General features: G+C 42.6%; 1 protein-coding gene across 1 annotated transcript in view; it reads right to left on the minus strand.

Moving 5' to 3' along the window:
* The window catches only part of PLEKHG7 (pleckstrin homology and RhoGEF domain containing G7), a gene marked incomplete at both ends in the record, with an annotated part of 58,719 nt that continues 39,740 nt past the window's right edge, over positions 1–18,979 (minus strand). Inside the window, 6 exons of the mRNA XM_081083961.1 lie at positions 1–108; positions 1,126–1,223; positions 6,823–6,976; positions 11,314–11,393; positions 17,249–17,342; positions 17,684–17,799. Coding sequence (XP_080940087.1) covers positions 1–108; positions 1,126–1,223; positions 6,823–6,976; positions 11,314–11,393; positions 17,249–17,342; positions 17,684–17,799 — 650 coding nt within the window. The remainder of the gene's footprint in view (positions 109–1,125; positions 1,224–6,822; positions 6,977–11,313; positions 11,394–17,248; positions 17,343–17,683; positions 17,800–18,979) is intronic.

The raw sequence follows: 18,979 nt of genomic DNA on the forward strand, positions 1-18,979 counted from the left end.
CTAAATTTCAGAGGATTCTGTGGATGATCTGAATAAAGGTATTTTCTTGGTTTCCTGACTCTTGGTAAAGCAAGAGATTGCTGCTGTTATTTGTGCCATCCATGTTTTCTGTAAAACAAAAACAATACACACACACACACACACACACACACACACACGGGTGAGGGGAGAGAAAAAGGGGAGAGAGAAGAATATTAACCTGATAATTTTTTCACACTTGGATTAATCTTTCCCTTCGTATTTATTGACTTGCTCTTTAAAACTGAGAACTAATGAAACACTTGCATGTTTCCCATTTTCTTTCTTACATCTAATATATCATCAATATCTCTAATTATGTATGAAAATGCAATTGGATTAAATGAGTATGTTAGGCAAGTGGGGTAGTCATGAGTAATCAAAGAACCATAATAATCAATTATGACTATAATATAGTTTGAACATTAAATTTTTTTTGTCTGGAATTAGAAGTTCTTTAACTAGAACTTTAACTCTTCAAAAGAGATTGAGGGAGATGACTCAGGAAACTGAGTCCTTAAGGAGAATGCAATATTGCATTCATTGTCTGGCCACCCTTTTACTGTGATGAAAGCCTACCAAAAGAAAAATAAAAAATGGAAACTTCTAAGATAGAGGAACCATAGTCAGGCAGCCTATCTTCAACTCCATTGCTGTGAAAACTGGCATTATTTTCAAAGGTCAAAGAGTAGACTTCTTGTCATGGTTCATTGCTGCAGCAGCCCCTCACTTAAGTTGACATCATATTATTTGCAGGACTTCAGAAACTGATTGGAGCATCTTAAAAGCCAAGCATACAATCCAAAGCAGCCCTCCCCCCATTTCATACAGAAAGTAAAATCAGAAGTCGTTCTGGAGCTTTCTGCTGCAGGAGAAATGAGGGGCCGTGGCAACTCTGCAAGTGGGCGGGGATTGTCGCCTTGAGATTTCTGAGCATGATGTGGACTAGATGTGGACTATTCCTCTCCACCTCCCAGTGTCTGTCCTTTCCAAAGCAGGTGAGGGAAATACACAAAACTTTCCATTCACCTTTACTTAGACTTGGGGTTGAGATTTTTCCTTCCATCAAGTTTAAAGAATCAAAACCTACAAAATTAAAATACATACTTTGATGTTTTCTGTTTGGGCTTGTAATAAGAATGCTGCTATGCACTGTCGATATCGGCTTTCATGTTGAATAAGGAAGGCATTTCTCAGTCCAAAGACTAGAAAAAGATACAAAGACAAAAAGCCAAATCATTTAATATGAAATCCAAACAGTGTCTTAGTTCCCTAAGAACTTACCGGTAGAGGTGTGTGTTTGTTGTTTTTTAAAGAAGGTGGGAGATATTTGTAAATTACAAAACAAGGTCTGATTTCAAAACCAAGACTTCACCACTATGTCCAAATGGAGCCACTTAAACAAGGAAACCCTTTCTTCCTTAACTAACTACTTCCAGGGCTGGATGAAATGCAATAACGGCATGTGATGGGAAGTGGGCTCCTACTCAAGGAAGAAGCTGAGCATGTTAGCATGTTGGATTTTGTGTGTGTAAAATATAGATAATGAAAATATGGAAAACAATGGGATTATTGTTTCTTTTTAGACCCCTTACTAAAATTTTTTATTTATTTTTGTATTTAAAAGGAAGCCACATCAAAATAAGGGTTATAAACAAATTGAGAAGTAGCAGAAATATAAAACCACTTAAATGCTTCACAGCAGGGTAAGAAAAGACAAAAATAAAAAAAGACTCAAAATCCAACATCCACCAAAGTATGTGAAATGTAAAACAAGACAAAAAGAAACACACATTGCCATGGTTCCTGTGTTTGCAAAAGAAGAAGTCTGTTCTGTCATTTCTTCCCTGGTCTCTTAAAGAAATGACAGAAAATGGTGGGAGAGCAGACACCTTAAAAAAACACTTTTTTAAAAATCTTCACCTGAGGATTATATATATAATATATTTTGATTTTTTACAGAGAGGATGGGAGAGGGATAGAGAGTTAGAAACATCCTTGAGAGAGAAACATTGATCAGCTGCCTCCTGCACACCCCTTACTGGGGATATGCCCGCAACCAAGGTACATGCCCTTGACCGGAATCGAACCTGGGACTCTTCAGTCCACAGACCGACGCTCTAGCCACTGAACCAAACTGGTCAGGGCCTGAGGATATATTTTTAAATTGATTTGAGAGACAGAGAGAAAGAGAGAAACATCAGTTGTTTGCTTCCTGTACATGCCCCAATGGGATCAAACCCACAACCTGTGTATGTTCCCCGGGAATCAAACCTGTGACCCTTCGGTGCCTGGGATGATGTTCCAACCAACTGAGCCACACCAGCCAGGGCAGACACTTTTTAAATATCTATATTAAAGGCCTGGTGCACAAATTCATGCATGGGTGGGTCCGGCTGGCCTGCCCCGATGGGAGCCCATTGGGCTGGGCCGGTGGAGGGGAGGGGCCAAGGGTGGTTGGCTGGCCAGGGGAAAGGACCATGGGCAATTGGCCAGCCAGCCATGCCCCAGATTGGGGTGTTGGGGGCTGATCGGAGGCTGGGCTAGGCGAGGGGGGGCGGGGGCAGCGATTGGGGCCAGATCAGGCTGGTTGGCTTCCACAATGCACGTCATAGCCACTGGTCATTCCAGTCATTCTGGTTGTTCTGCTGTTCAGGTCGCTGGGATTTTATATATATAGATATAGCAGGAGTTCTTAAAATAAAAGCTTCTTCATTGAATTATTAATACAACACAATAAAATTCTGCACCTATACATCCTTTCTACAGTTGATTAATGCTTAGAAACAAATCAAAGCAGGGTGTTTCCTGGTTGTGTCAAGTATATAGAAAGGTTCTAGAAGAGTGTTTTATTCCTGGCTCATCATTAAGCTGCTGCTTGTCCACCATCATTTCTATTGGAGGCTGTGGGTTTAACTCAGACTCACTGAAGCAGATTGGGCCTTACTTCAAAATCAAAGCAAATGCAAGATTTTTATTTTCTTACCTGCAAGAACTATTCCAGTATCACAAATTATACTCATAACTGTCTAAACCTCATAATTCCAAAATCCTACCACAATATCTGTTAAGGTCATGGAAGTCTGTCCAGCTTATTTGAGAAGAGAGGGCTTAAATCTACTAAAATGACTTCCGGGGCAGGGGGAGTGGGGGAGAGGGCGGGTTGCCTGTGTTTGTTTTACTCACTTATAAATTCCCTGTAGCAAGTGAGGCTTTGAAGAGCAGGTGGTTTTTCTTAGCTAGCTCTTAGAATCTGTTTTCCTCAAAACTTGTAACTGTAGTTCTCAGTTACTGAAGGGGTCCCTCATTTGTTTGGTTTGCAACCTGGGCACAAGGGACTTTAGAAACAAAAGGACCTGGTATGGTGGACTTGTAAAAGAAAATGAGGAGATAGTATGTGGTCAGGGGTAACTCTCTTTCCCCCTGACATGCTAACATAATCTCTATTATAAAAACCTGGGGCTGTGACACCGTAATGACCAAACACCAAAAGGCACCTTCTGAATGTCATCTAATTTCTTCATGGGAACAAGTAAGTATTGCTCTGTTCAATTCTCATCTTCCAACAAAGGTCAATTTAAGTGCTCCTGAGAAAGAAAGGTTAGGGCAGAAAACTATTCTTATCTCCATCCACAACTGTCTTCAAGGTGGGCGGGTCTGGGTCTCACACGATTTTGCGCGGTGGGCCTCTAGTTCTATATAATAAAAGGCTAATATGCAAATAGACCAAACAGCGGTACAACCGAACAACTGGTCGCTATGATGTGCACTGACCACCAAGGGGCATGTGTGGAACATGGCGGGCATTGGCCGCGACAGGATGGTGGAGCAGGTGAGTTGGGGGCACCAGACCAAGGCAGGGCACCAGTTGCTGTCATCAGGGCGAGCCTCTGATGGTTACTGAAAATTCTTTGCTCGAGCATGCTGTGGTCCGCCCAGCACTCACACCTGCTGCCAGTGCTGGCCCCGCTTGCACCTGTTGCTGGCGCCAGAGCCACTGCTTGCACCACTGCCAGTGCCGGCTCTGCTCGTACCTGCAGCCAGCGCTGGAGCTGCTGCTCGCACCTGTTGCTGGCACCCAGCGCTGACCCTGATCGTTCGGCCCTGTCAGTGGGTGTAAGTGGTGGCTGTTGGCCCTGATCACCCCTCAGGGCTTCTCCACTGCCCCCTGCTCCTGAGGGGCGATCAAGGCAGCAGCCACCGCTTGCACCTGCTGCTGGCACTGGCCCCAATCGCTCCATGCTGTCAGTAGGTGTGAGCAGGGCGGGCGCTGTCAGCGGGGCTACTGGCAGACAGGGAACCAGGGGCCGCAGCAGGAAGGGCCAGGTGGGGGCATGAAGGTGGGCCAAGACCCGCCCCTGTGCCCACTGCAGCCTCACGGAGCACAGTTCCTTTCAAGGTGCACGAATTTGTGCACTAGGCCCCTAGTAATAAATAATGAATATAATGATTTATACCATTTATAAGCACTTACTTTGCACTGGGCACTGTGCTGTTTCTCTCTCTCTCTCTCTCTCTCTCTCTCTCTCTCTCTCTCTTTCTCTTTCTTGGTACTGTTTTATTTATTTTTTCCTTTTTTTGTGTCATTTAAACCACACTGTAACAGTGTAATATAGGTCAGCTAATTCCCACTTACAAATGAGGAAAGAAACTTAGATGAATTCTTCCAAGCTCACACAGTACATGGCATAGCCAGAGTTTGAAACCAGGTCTCTGTCACTTCAAAGTTCAATCTCTTCTCTTTTCACCCTTTACTTTTTCTCAGTTGGCAGCTATTCTGCCTCATGCACTTGGTCTGAACAGTGAAAACAATAGACCAGAGGAATGAGGAAAAAATAAAAAACAGAAATAAGAGATGGTAGTGACAAATCAGAAAGTAACAAAAAATGCTGGATGTAGTTTTTAAAAGGTATTGTTCTTATTAAAAATAAATAAAAGAAAAAAAATGAATAGAGCATAAGAAACACACCTCCCAACGTAATCCAGTGACATCACATTTCCCATAAAGCCCAGTTCTTAAAGCCAGCAGGCTATGGCTAAACCGAGCCCCAGCTGCTTCCACTCATCCACTTGGGGCTTTGACAGCTTCCTCCCCTCAAGCCATTTATCGTGTTTCAGGGAGGGAATACATTCAAGGCCTAGGATGCCCTCTGACATGACATTTTTCCCCATGAAAAAGTTACTAAACGAATAGAAAGAAGTGATTTCTGGGCCTCACCTACTGAATCTCTGCCATTTACACTGCTCTGAGCAGGGAGGAGGCTCGAATTGGGTGGGGGCTGGGGATGCACTCATGGGCAAAGGTTTTGCTCCCTTCAGATGCCCCTTTTTAGGTGTGCTTTCTGGCTTATGCAGACTTTGGCCTACACACACACACACACACACACACACAGAGACACACACACCCTCTGTGATTGGTCCCAGGGGAATCAGATATAAGAGGCCTTAGGGGCCTGCCAGGTCACAGTTCAGAAAATCTTAGGGGAAAGAAGAATAGACAAAGGAGAGAGAGGTTCTGGCCTAGATGCAGGAGTCCCCTGAGGGAGGAAAGAGTTTGCTCCATTCACACTTTAACACATGTAAAACATTTACATACATAACTTAGTTATATACCATAACAATGTCAATGTTGCTATTATTATTATCAGTTTGTGTGTTCAGTCATTCCTTCACTATGTAATATTGCTAGGCATGTATAGGTCCTCCTGTGCTCATCATTGATGCTTTGGGCTTGGCTGCTGGGGTGGGAATTGAGGGGAATGGGTAGTGCTCCCTCTTTTCCTGCTCCTCCCTTGGAACAGAAAGGCAATCCCCTCCTGCCTGGCTTTGCTGGTCTCCTAGGAGCTTATACCCAAGACAGAATGACCCCCTGCATCCTGAACACCCAGCACTGAAGAGACTGAAATGTCCTGTGAGTCCCTTGAGTGTCAGGGCCTTCCTGATGGGGTTTACTGATCTCTCATTGTTCTGAGAGCTGCCCCAAGAATGGGCTGTTTATAACTCTAGGGCACTCACACAGTGCCTGGTTCTCAGTAGACACTCAGGAAATGCTTGAAAAATGAAAATTATATACCTATACACATGACATGTATGTATATATGTGTACCTGCATATGTATACATATTATTTCTGGCATATTTCTTTCTATATGGTTATTGTAGTAGAATATCTTAGGCTTGCATAGTGTATTGTGGTGTGCCAGTGAGTACTAATGACTGAAACAACCGGACGGATGACCAAACAGCAGGCTGCATAGGGTGACCAGGCCGGCAGGGGGGTTAGTGAGGGACGACCAAATGACTGAACAGCAGGCTGCGTGGGGTGACTAGGCTGGCAGGAAGGGCAGTTGGGGGAGAGAGTGCAGGCTGGGCTGAGGGAACCCCCCCCCCCCGCCACCTGCATGAATTTCATGCACCGGGCCTCTAGTAATAATATAACAATACTAAAAATAGCCATCATTCATTGAGTGCTTTATATGCATTATTTCATGAAATTCTCATGACAACCCACTGACATCGATATTATTATCCCAGTTTTACCAAGATGAATCTGTGGCATAGAAAATTTAAATTCCTTGCCCATGATCACATAGCTTGCAGTGGCAGAGCTGGGACATGCAAGCATTGGAGACCAAGTCCAATACTCTTTCCATAACTAATTTGTAGAGTGAGTGATACATAGCCACATAGGAAGTCAGTATTTTCTTTTATGAAGACTTAAATTGGATTTATGTGCTGTTACCAATAAAAGCCAATATAAAACTCTGTGATGGTAAGCAGATTAACGATGAAAATTGGCACATACCTGATACATGGAGTGGATCAATACTTTTGACTACCAATCTATCCAGTGGAATGGGCTGATCGAGTACCTTACACGAACCACCCTCTTTTATTACTGTTTGCAGCTCAGGAGTAAGTGAAGGACACATTACACCTGTGTCCAAGCCTCCAACTTTCTGAAATTAAACGGGAAAATAATGCAGTGAAGAGGAAATGAGTATCGGTGCACATCCCTAAACTGATTTTAAGAAACAACTGCTTGAAATCCAGCTTATTACTCTTCCTGGATCTTGAAAAGCATTTCCCCAAAGTACATACTGATTTACAGAGTAGTGTTTCTGATACCCAAATTTAACTTCCTGAGTAGGTTATGTGTGACATCTACAATTGGGAAACATTTTCATCACCATCACATCAATGGGAAAGCACTTCATTTCCAGTGTCTCTCTCTAGTATTGAGTGAGGTGGATGAGAAAGGGGAGCCTCATTTTGGTCAACTCTGTCCATGGGATCTAATACTAACTCTAAGTGGAGTCCACGCTCTATAATTTGTAGATAATTGAAATTATTTTGAATATATAAGGTGTTGAATTTTTTTAAAGGGTGTCAAAGATTGTGATTTGCATGACATACGTTGTTCATTTAATTGAAAAGAGGGATTTAAAACACAACATTTCTTTCTTTCCCGTTTTTTTTTTTTCTAAGTGAAACCCAGTGTCTTCTCTGGTTGATTATCTTTGCACCTATGAAGTCAATAAAACTCTCCATATTTATTAAACAGAGGAATTTAAGGCACATAACATTCCTTATTTGGGGATCAAGTTATGAAGCATGAAATCAGAATATTACCTTATAGTAAATCAATATAGGCTGCCATGAGCTCATGTACTCAGATTTGAGTTGTTATTTGATATGAAGGTAGGCTGTGCTTAGTGTCAAGGTTGTTGAAGGCCATAGAGATTTTTCAGAGCTTGACTTGTTCAGGCATGGCCGTCTGGGAAGCTTACAAGAGAAGGCCACCTAAGTTTCAAAACTGTGATTCTTAATATTCTCAAATATCCATTCCATCCTCAATGACCATTCAACTATTTATAGATTGATCAATGGGTGTCTATTTTAGTGCTTAAAGATCCTTAAATTATTGAGCTTAACTAACCAACATATCATCTAGAAGCTTAGGTTCTTAAGAGATTTGAGATATCTAGTCTCATGATCTTGTATGTGTGTAAGGCTAGCCTCGGGTAAAGAAGTGGGTGAGCCCAGCCAGTGTGGCTCAGTGGTTGAGCGTAGACCCATGAGCCAGGAGGTTATGGTTTGAAGTGTGTGAACTGGGTACCTCTGATGGCTGACAACGAAGGGCCAGTGTCTGAGTGCCTCAGAGGAAGTCCCCCTCATAATATCACTCATGCCATTCAGGGGACAGACTGGGAAATGGAAGATTAGATAGAAAGCCTTTTAGACCATGATACTCATGGCTTAATTAGTAACAACAATAATAGGGGCCATAATACTTAAGTAATGGGGGAAATCCCTGTTCTTAGAGGAGATTTAATGGCTTTAACCCCGAGTTGGCTCATTTTGTCTGTGACGCCAGCTATACATTTGTCTGGCTTCTGCAGATGTCTGTTTTATATACAGGTAGATACTGAGAGAGCAGGACTCCCTCCCACTTGCAGCCCCAAAATCACTATTTTCCAGGAAGGATTTGAGCTTTTGAATCAGAAGGGGTGATGGATACCATCTCAGTACATGGCAGCAGACAGTTTAAAGAGAACTCGCCCCCCCTGCCCCCGCATCATTCACTGGGGACAATTTGGGTGAGGAAAGGGCCGGTAAGGACAAAAGTTTTTGGGTTGCATTGGATCAGGCAGGCCAGGAATAGTCCTGTGGCCTCTGGGACTTACCCTAAAACTATATAGACTAAGTTATGCTAAACATGTACACATCCTTAAGAAGTGTAACTTGCTTTTGTTATTGGTATGTTTAGTTCAGAACTATCTGTCTGAAAATGTCAATATTGTGTAATGTTTCCATTTTTAGAGGGTGAATCCCAATCTGATGTATGAAAATATTATGTATTTTTAACACAACTTATTTGGAAGTATTTCTGAACATATTTAGCAGACTTATTAAGAAATAGCAGAAAGATGGCGGCATAGGTAAACACCGAAATTGCTGCCTCCTACAACAACTTCAAAAATACAACAAAAAGACAAAACAGACATCATCCAGAACTACAGGAAGGCTGGCTGAGTGGAAATTCTACAACTAGAAGGAAAGAGAAAAGCACACTGAGAGTCAGGAGCTGCGGAAGTGCAGAGGTATGGAGGCTCAAGTGCAAGCGGAAAGGGGCTGGTACCCGAGGACGCGGCTGTCTTTTTGAATCGGGAGGGAGTCACAAGCTCCCTACTGCTCTGAACTCCAGTTCCGGGAAGTCTCTGGGGACCCAGAGCTCATACGGGGAGAAACTAGACTGTCTGGCAGCGGGCAGAACTCGGAACTTGAGGGCGGCTTTCCCTCAGAGGTGCTTGCAGCAATTAAATTACCTTGACACTGAGACGCGAGCGGCCCCTTAGGGCAGGGCCGAGGATCTGCCATAGCTGCTTGCTCCGCCCTGTTGATTCCTTGAGACCCCGCCCCACCCAGGCTGTGGCAGAGGCTTTTGCATATGAATGCCCTGGCCCTTTGCAACCTGAAAATTACCTAACAAATTACAGCTGGGCCAGACAGACTCAGAACCTCCAAGAGAAGGCCCAAGGCCCCACAGCAGCTTGCATTGCTTCACAGCTGGGCCTCATCTGGGCACCTCCAAACTCCAAAAAAGGAAGGGGAATCTGCAGATCTTTTCGTAGCTCCTGCTGGGTAACCTCAGGCAGAGACTAAATTAGCACCTCCTTAGATCCAAGAACCAGTGTACCCAGTGGTCAGAGTGGGACCATCCAGATTACAACTCCTCAGATCCATAAGGGACACACTCACGGGGCAGACTCAGTGAGCACCAAAGCCCCCTGAAGCAAGTCTTGCCCCAGAAGGGTGTCTTCTGCACAGAAGTTCTCCCACTGCAGACACAGCTGATTCTCACTGCCAATTGGCCTGGAGGTCAATTCCTCCCAGTGATACCTACAACAATCAAGGCATAACTACAACAAGACTGTTCACAAAGCCCACAAAGGGGTGCACCAAGAGTGTCCACCTCAGGTAACTGGGGAGGCTGAACCACTGGGCCTTATAGGACACCTAGCACACAAAAACACTCTATCAACACAGGGAAGCATAAAAAATGCAAAGACAAAGAAACAGGTCACAAATGACAGAAATGGAGGAAAGCAAACGACTGGATATAGAGTTCAAAACCACGTTTATAAGGTTTTTCAAGAATTTTATGGAAACCGCCGATAAATTTAGTGAGACCCTGGAGGATATGAAAAAAGACCAACTAGAAATTAAGCATACACTGACTGAAATAAAGAATAATATACAGAGATCCAACAGCAGACAGGATCCCAAGAATCAAGTCAAAGATTTGAAATACGAAGAAAAAAAAATACCCAACCAAAAAAGAAAAAAGAAAAAAGATTCCAAAAATATGATGATAGTGTAAGGAGCCTCTGGGACAACTTCAAGCGTACCAACATCAGAATTATAGGGCTACCAGAAGAAGAGAGAGGGCAAGATATTGAAAACCTATTTGAAGAAATAATGACAGAAAACTTCCCCTACCTGGTGAAAGAAATAGACTTACAAGTCCAGGAAGCGCAGAGAACCCCAAACAAAAGGAATCCAAAGAGGACCACACCAAGACACATCATAATTAAAATGCCAAGAGCAAAAGACAAAGAGAGAATCTTAAAAGCAGCAAGAGAAAGACAGTCAGTTACCTACAAGGGAGTACCCATACGACTGTCAGCTGATTTCTCAACAGAAACCATGCAGGCCAGAAGAGAGTGGCAAGAAATATTCAAAGTGATGAATAGCAAGAACCTACAACCAAGATTACTTTATCCAGCAAAACTATCATTCAGAATAGAAGGTCATATAAAGAGCTTCACAGATAAGAAAAAGCTAAAGGAGTTCATCTCCACCAAACCAGCATTATATGAAATGCTGAAAGGTATTCTTAAGAAGAGGAAGAAGAAAAAGGAACTCTTACCATTTGCCACAGCATGGATGGAACTGGAGAGCGGATAAATACCACATGATCTCACTCATTTGTGGAATATAATGAACAACATAAACTGATGAACAAGGACTGATCCAGAGACGGAGAAGTATTGATTGGACTGTCGGGCCTTGGAGGGAAGGTAGGGGAGGGTGGAGGTAAGGGGGAAAGATCAACCAAAGGACTTATATGCAAGCATATAGGCCTAACCAATGGACACGGACAATGTGGGGTGGTGGTGGTGAGGGCATGAACGGGGGGAAGGAGGGGTAGGGGTAACGTGGGGATAAGAACACATATGTAATATCTTAATCAATAAAAAATATATTAAAAAAAAGAAGAAATAGAATTTACCTTTTTGTTGCGCTTAGTTTTCGTAACTAAGAGGAAATCATCAAAGAGAAACAGATAAACATCTAGGAATCTGGTACTTTCTGGAGAGAGAAAGAAAGTGAAACTGGGGTTAGAAATTGTAAGTAAAAGGATTTCTGTTATTTAAATCAAAGGATTCCTCAGGAAACAAATCCAGCAGGGCTTCCTGGCACAGCAGACCAGCAGTTCAGGGCATCAGATCTTGTGGGCCAGAAACCTGCAAGGGTACTGAATCGATTTCTTCCTTAAAGCAGAGACGTGGCGTGAATTCAAGCTCACAGCTTGAATTGTATTTGTGATGCGTTTCACATGGATCTAAGATAACTTGGATGATGACTGTAATGGTTTCAACGAAGCCTAAGACACATCTATCAGCTCATTAAACTTACAGCATTTTTGCCTCTTGACTCATCTGGGTGGTCATTGGTATGCATTACCCCCAGAAAAGGCATTTTGTCATTGCTGTGGACTAAATTGTGCCCCCTCCCCCAATTCATACATTGAAGTCCTAACTCCCCAGTGTGGCTGTTTGGGGACTAAGGAAGTAATTAAGAATAAATGAGGGCTTGAGGGTGGAGCCCTAATCCAGATGGATTAGTGCAGCCATGGGCAAACTAGGGCCCGAGGGCCAGATCTGGCCCATTTGAAATGAATAAAACTAAAAAAAAAAGACCGTACCCTTTTATGTAATGATGTTTACATTGAATTTATATTAGTTCACACAAACACTCCATCCATGCTTTTGTTCCGGCCCTCCGGCCCAGTTTAAGAACCCATTGTGGCCCTCCAGTCAAAAAGTTTGCCCACCCCTGGGTTAGTGTCATAAGAGGAGAGACTAGAGAGAGAGCCCTGTGTGGACCCTGAGTGGAGGCCACCGGCAAGCTGGCAGAGCCTCACCAGAGAGCGAATGAGGCTGGCAACTCGCCCTTGAACTTTCAGCCTCTAGAACTGTGAGCAATAAATTTTTGTTGCTTAAACCACCCAGGGTATGGTATTTTGTTATGGTGGCCGAAGCTGACTAAGGCAATCATCTTATTTTTTTGCAAGATTTACATGTTCAAATATTCTTCACATAGCTTTATATTTACAAACGTTTTTGGTATAACTTTTGATAGTAACTTAAGGCAAGTAGGCTTTCCTACTTTTCTCTAGGAAGGGGCCTGTGGTAGAAGAGAAATCAAATATTAGGATAGGGTATCCCCTTCTCTAACTTTACCACATAGGAGTTAGCAGAAGAAATAGTTAAATTTAAGTGATTTCAAAGGAAAAGACAGTCTGTCCAGAGGGGATGTGACAGATATTTAAAGTAAATATTTTTAAAATCAGTAAATATTTTTCATTATTCTGTTTATTTTGTTCAGTTATATTATTGTAGAAGTTCTTTTTCAAATAGTTTTATCCCTGAAAACTAGGGGGCTAAGATTAAATTAGTAGATAAAATACTTAGGTTTCATTTCTATTTCCTCCACTTCTTTAAGTTTGAAGGAAAGAAAGATTCTTTCCATGTTTGCACAGAAAAGAAATTAGACCTTTCATTCAATCTTGAATTGTTCTTGAATATTTCTATAACTTTTTAAAAATATAATTTATTGATTTTTTACAGAGAGGAAGGGAGAGGGATAGAGAGCTAGAAACATTGATGAGAGAGAAACATTGATCAGCTGCCTCCTGCACACCCCTGACTGGAGATGTGCCCGCAACCAAGGTACATGCCCTTGACTGGAATCGAACATGGGACCCTTGAGTCCGCAGGCGGACACTCTATCCACTGAGCCAAACCAGTCAGGGCCTTGAATATTTTTAAAACATTGTATTCCATCACTACTAGAGACTATTTTTTTCAAATCAGCCTATAGCAAAAACTGCTGATTGTCCCTCAAAAAAAAAAAAAAAAACAACATTTCCCTTCTTTTGTAGTAATGAAATTTCTGAGTTTTAGTGGGTACATATTCCCTGCAAATAAATACTACATCTCCCAGCTTCCCTTGCAGCTAAATATGACCAAATGAGTGAATTCCGACCAATGGAATACGAGCAAAAGTGTGCAACTTGTGAGTCATTCCCTTAAACAGCAGGGCTTTGCTCTCCTGCCCTTTCCCCCTTCCCACCGGCTCGCCACCCTGTGACTCCTCTGGGACCACATGGAAGAAAGCAGTACCCCGGATGGCAGAGCACAAAGGCAGAAGAAGCCTGGGCCCCAGTCACACCTGGGCCCCAGTCACACCAGGGAGGACAGCTGTCACACAGCCGAGTTTTACAGCCAGAGAAGTAAGCTTGTCTTTTTAAGTGATCCTTATCTCTCTCTGTCTCCAATGGCTGAACCCACATCTTAACCAATACAAACATGGCACAAGGAATGAGGCATTAGATAACATTAGACCTTCGGACCTGTTAAATGCTGTTTTCCCCATTCTGTGCCATTCATATATAGATTAGGTTGATGATTATTGTCAAAATGAAATAGTTTTTTTTTTCTTGCTGATTTTAAGTATTTTATTTTAACAAACTAGCCGTGAGCATCTGCTATGTCCTACAATATATTCTAGGAACTGATGATTATTTTAGCTATTTATTGAATCCCTCGTGTCCCACCAAGAAGTCAACTGATGCTGACGCCCTACCCTGCATCAATGACTAAGAAGACTCTATCTCCAAGGAGCTTTAATCCTACAGGAAGCAGACACATAACAAACAGTAAACAAGATTTAAAATAAGATAAATTCAGAAACTGATAGTGCTAACAAGTAGACATGGTCAGGCAAAAGAGGAGGTTAAGGAGGACGATTGTAAGCATAAAATCAGGCTGCTCACATTTATCGCCAAGCAGTTTGAAGCTGGTACAGCCAGTGAAACACCCTGACCAAGTGATTTCATGAGATGTAACTACTGAGCACTGTGAGTCTGAAATTCTGTTTAGCCAAGTGCTGCACAACCAGATCTGAACCGTCTTTATTTTTTCCCATAGAGTCTGGGCGGGGGTTCTCTTCGTGCTGCTCCAGACGGAGCTGCGTTACTGCCTTATTCCGAGCCGCAGCAGCTTGAACAGCACGTCTTCTCTGAGTGTCACAGCTGTCAGGCCAGCCTATGTGTCGGCACCTTACTCACTTTTCTATTTAGAAATGCCAGTCTGTGTGGAGCAACACATTTGCCAAAGGTATTCTGGCATGACTTCCCATGGGAAGTTGGTTATGCTTTAAGTTATAAAAACTTGTACTTTCTGAGAATGAGAAAATATACTTATTTGGTTAGACTAGAAGAGTTTTTAAAGCTGAAATAAATTTGGGAACAAAATTTATGTGTTAGGTATCATCATTCTTGGTCTAATGCTTTATCCATTCAAAATGATGTCCCATTTCTTCAAACATTAGCACCCCCACCCCCACCAGATCGCCACGCCAACTCTGGGTCAAAGTTCCCGTGACTTTAAACTTGATGCTGCCTCCTCTCTGATGCCATCTGAGCCACCCAGCATACGGCTTTAAGCAAGTGTCTGGAGTTAGTAATGTTGATGTGGTTCATCTTCATTTACCACATTTGACTCTACAAGAAACGTTTTCTGAAAAGTTGGGTCTTTTAGTAAAGACTCCTTCTTAGGTCAGTCTCCCACCCGCACTTCCTTGACAAGCACCCCAAAGCTACGTGCGGATGCGCATCTAACATAGCTTTTCACCAGAGTTGGTCATTGTCATGTTCATCCAACTTCCATGTGGCTTCTCATCCTGCCCACACCTGAACCCTAACACCGCCTCCCTGACCCGCTCCCGCTGCCTCCCTCAGTGTGGTCAACCTGACTTTCAGGCACAACACTTGAAAGCACTGACTCATTTCCTCTTCAGCCATTTTGCCAATCATAAAGTCCTCCTATTTTTGCCTTTGAAATATCTCTCACATTTATCCGTTTCTATCCAGGCCCATTTCTAACATTTTAGAACGTGCCAGCACATCTCACAGTGTTGGGAAGTTGGTAGATAGAGGGAAGGGGTGAATTAAAACTGATAATTCCAAGTGGAGGCCAATTTTGGAGGGAGAGGCATACATTTGGACACAAAGCTATGTTTTGCTTCATTATTTTGATTTGATTTTGTCACAATATATAAATTTTAAAATTATAAATAACATCAAAGAAAATGTAAAATTGTTATCTTTCCAAATGAAAGTGGGAGGGTGATGGTCTAGCTGGGGTGGGGAACCTTATTTTCTGCAAAGGACCGTTTGGATATTTATAATTATTTGTGGCCATACAAAATTATCAACTTAAAAATTAGCCTGCTATATTTGGTCAAACATTTCATTAACTCACCCGCCTAATGCCTGGGCAGGGCCAGACCAAATGATTCGCAGGCCTTATGTGGCCCAAAGGCCAGACGCTCCCCACCCCTGGTAGAGGTTAAGAATGGTTGAGAAACACAGGCTCCTGGTCGTCTCGCCTTGCCCTGCCTCACGGCGGGGCTTCCCGGCTGGTCTCCCTGCTTTGGTCTCCTTCTCTGCACCATTTTGTGCATTGCTTCTGATGACTCTTTCTTCAGCACCTTTTTAAGCCTGTCACTTGTCACTGGCAATTTCCTTCTGTTCGGCTCCCAAGCCAGGTGCTGCGATTCTGGAAGCCCGCTGGGCTGAGGCAGCCTGGACTCTGCTGTTAACCTCCAGCTGACTTTGAACATGATACAGAACCTCCCTGAGCCTCATACTTCTCACCTATAATTTGGGATTAAGTATAACTTCTCTGCATAACTCACTGGAAGGAGAAAATGAGTGCAAAAGTCCTTTGATGTAAAATGCTGGGCATGTCTACCATCCCTAGCTGGCAGTTGCTAGGTAGGGGTTCTGTTCCAACCGGACCTGTAGAGCTAAAATAGAGCAGATTCTCAACGAATGTGTATCGAATACAGAGTTATGGCCTGGCACTCCCCACCAGGTCTCAGGCTACCATATGTAGGCAGCCTCACACCTCACACAGGGCTTCTCACACAGTAGGTGCTCAATCAAGATTTTGTGCAGAAGCAAATAGATGAATGCATACAAGCCCTACTTGGGTCAGGCAGCCCTTTCTGATGAGAATATTTATTGAGCACTGATTCTGTGTCTACCATTTTTAGTGGTTGTGCATCCATTAGCTCATTTACAACAAAGGGGGAGATTGCTGTATTCGGGCCAAGGTTGCACAGGCAGAAAAGGCCGAGCTGGGAAGTGACCTGGCAGTCAGCCTGCAGGGCTCCCTCTCCTAACCACTCCACCAGCGCCTATTCTCCCAGGTGGCCTGGCCTCCAAGCCCTTTCTCCTGCCACGCTCTTCATCTGGGAGGTCCTCCCTCCTGTCCTTCCACTGACCTCCATCTTTCCGTCCCCCACAAGCCCACCTCTACTCCCACGGAGTACATAAAGCCCCTCCCGGGTACCCCAGCCCCACAGCCTCTCTTCTTTTCTGAATTTATCCTGCAGGTCTGCTCGTTACAGGAGAGCTTCCCAACTAGAGGAAAAGGATTAAACGGAATAATGACCTTATATCCTCCAGTGATGCCTACCCAGCACAACACGTGTTACATAACAGGTTCTCCATCAACACCGATGGGATGACTGCCCAGCGCATTGGAGGAGTATAAGGATGACAACAGCTGATGTGGAGTGTTTAGGATGTTCCCAGCGTTGAGTTAAGCTCTTCATGTGTTTCAGTTTAACAACAACCTTATGAAATAGTTATCCCATTTTAGAGATAGAAAATGCAGGGCGCATAGCTAGTTATGCTGTGAAGTCTTTGATCAAGCTGACACATGTGTGAGTCCATAGCATATTCTCTGACTCACATCGTCCATGGCCTTGGCCATAGGCCAACACAACTCTATACACTTTTCAATGGGCAACCATTGGACACATTACATGGTAGCAAAGATGTTGGGTTTTTAAAGGAAACAGCTATTTACCTGCAAGAGTTAATTTTCCCTCATAGAGAAGGTGTCTGTTGGTTGGTGACAGGATGTTTTCTGCCATGTGCTCTTTAAAAATATGCTTCAGGCACTTGAAAAACAAGAGACAATCAGAGAGCGGTTGTAGGTGGTTGGAAGAGAACAGGCTCCGGGAGCTGGGCCAGTGCACGCTGTCGATAAAGCTCAAGACATTTAGCAACGTCGGGAGATGGACACGGGGATGGGAAAGAATGAGCACATCCCTCAGAAGGACCACCCCGGGAACGGCGTGCTGATGCCAGCCTCCCCACATACAAGGCCACGTGGTAAAAAGCTGTAGTTCTTGGTCGTAAAACTAGATTCAATATTCAAGTGGACAGCTGGGGACTTTGTAAAGACTAGTGTATTTCCAACGGAATACCAAACATAAGTCTTCATGGATCCTCTTTGTACCTCTGGAATGAAAAACCTTTTATCTCTATCCCAAAGTGGAGGCCACACTATGATCTCCTGAAGATGTCTAAATTTTTGAAAATTGTCAAGCCACTTCACTTTTCCTTCAAGATCCCCTGAAAGACAAGGCACAGTCAATATATTTTTACATTCATGTGACATTACAGCATAAATTTTAACCAAGATGTACAGTAATAGCTTAGAGACACTGCTCCTAGAGCAAAACCATATCTTAGTTTCATTTAACATAGTGCTTGCAGTTTAAATGTCTTAGAAAAACTCATTAATTTGAAATCAGCCTCTTGCAAAGAGAAATAAAATTTAAACAATTTAATACAGTAAGTTGAAATGTATTGTGCATTTTTATTTAAATAATACAAATAAAGTCCCTGGTAGTTTTCTCTTATTCCCTACACCACATAGCCTGTAATTAGAGGAAGAAAAAAAGAGCCAACATATATTTTTATCTTAACTATAAAACACACATTTGCTTTATGATAAATATAATTATTTTGTTTTGGCAAAAGCTTATTTTTTGAAGGTCTGTATTAATTTCCCAACACTGTATAATAGCATTGTTATTGTGGTTTTGAAATTATTTGGGGGAACATGGAGGGAAAATCATAGACCCATAGTAGAATCACACCCTTAGGGGAATCCTTCAGAATTCACCCTCTTTAAGCTCATAGACTTAAAGGAAGGTCACAGCAATCTCTTTTCCAAATAATAAAAATCCAGATGTTATTGAGAAATCTGCAGAAAAGATGCTATTATCTTCTTCACAAAGCTATTAAAATGAGTAATAATCTTCAAATTACTTTAAAAGTTTTAAAGTCTATTTTTAATTGAATTTTTGTTTTATCCAATTGATAAGCTTAATCCTAGTTCCTTGAGTCATGTTAGGATTTGAGCAGAAAAATTAAAAAACTCCCATTGCATGGTCATTTTTACATTTAAACTTGCAGAAGAAAAAATATGTCATTTCTGTACAGCTGATAATCATAAACTTGAATTGCTCCCTTTTGACACTCCCAGGAAATCTTGGTTTGTGGGCATATATCATGAACTTCTTTATTTGAATTTAATTATACAGAGCTACCCAAATAAATTTAAGTCATCAAAGGGTTGTTCTGTTCCCATTCCCAAACTTCAGTTCTAAAGATTGCAGTTGGCATTGTTTTTAGATTGGCCCTGGATTTCAGTGACCTACAAATAATGAATGGCAATTTATCCTCCGGAAAGGCCCCCCATGGTGTTTATTCCTATTTGCTTTGTGTTTGGGTTCAGCATAGATAT

Source organism: Myotis nattereri (assembly GCF_964212035.1).
Source record: "Myotis nattereri genome assembly, chromosome: 2".
Lineage (NCBI taxonomy): Eukaryota > Metazoa > Chordata > Mammalia > Chiroptera > Vespertilionidae > Myotis > Myotis nattereri.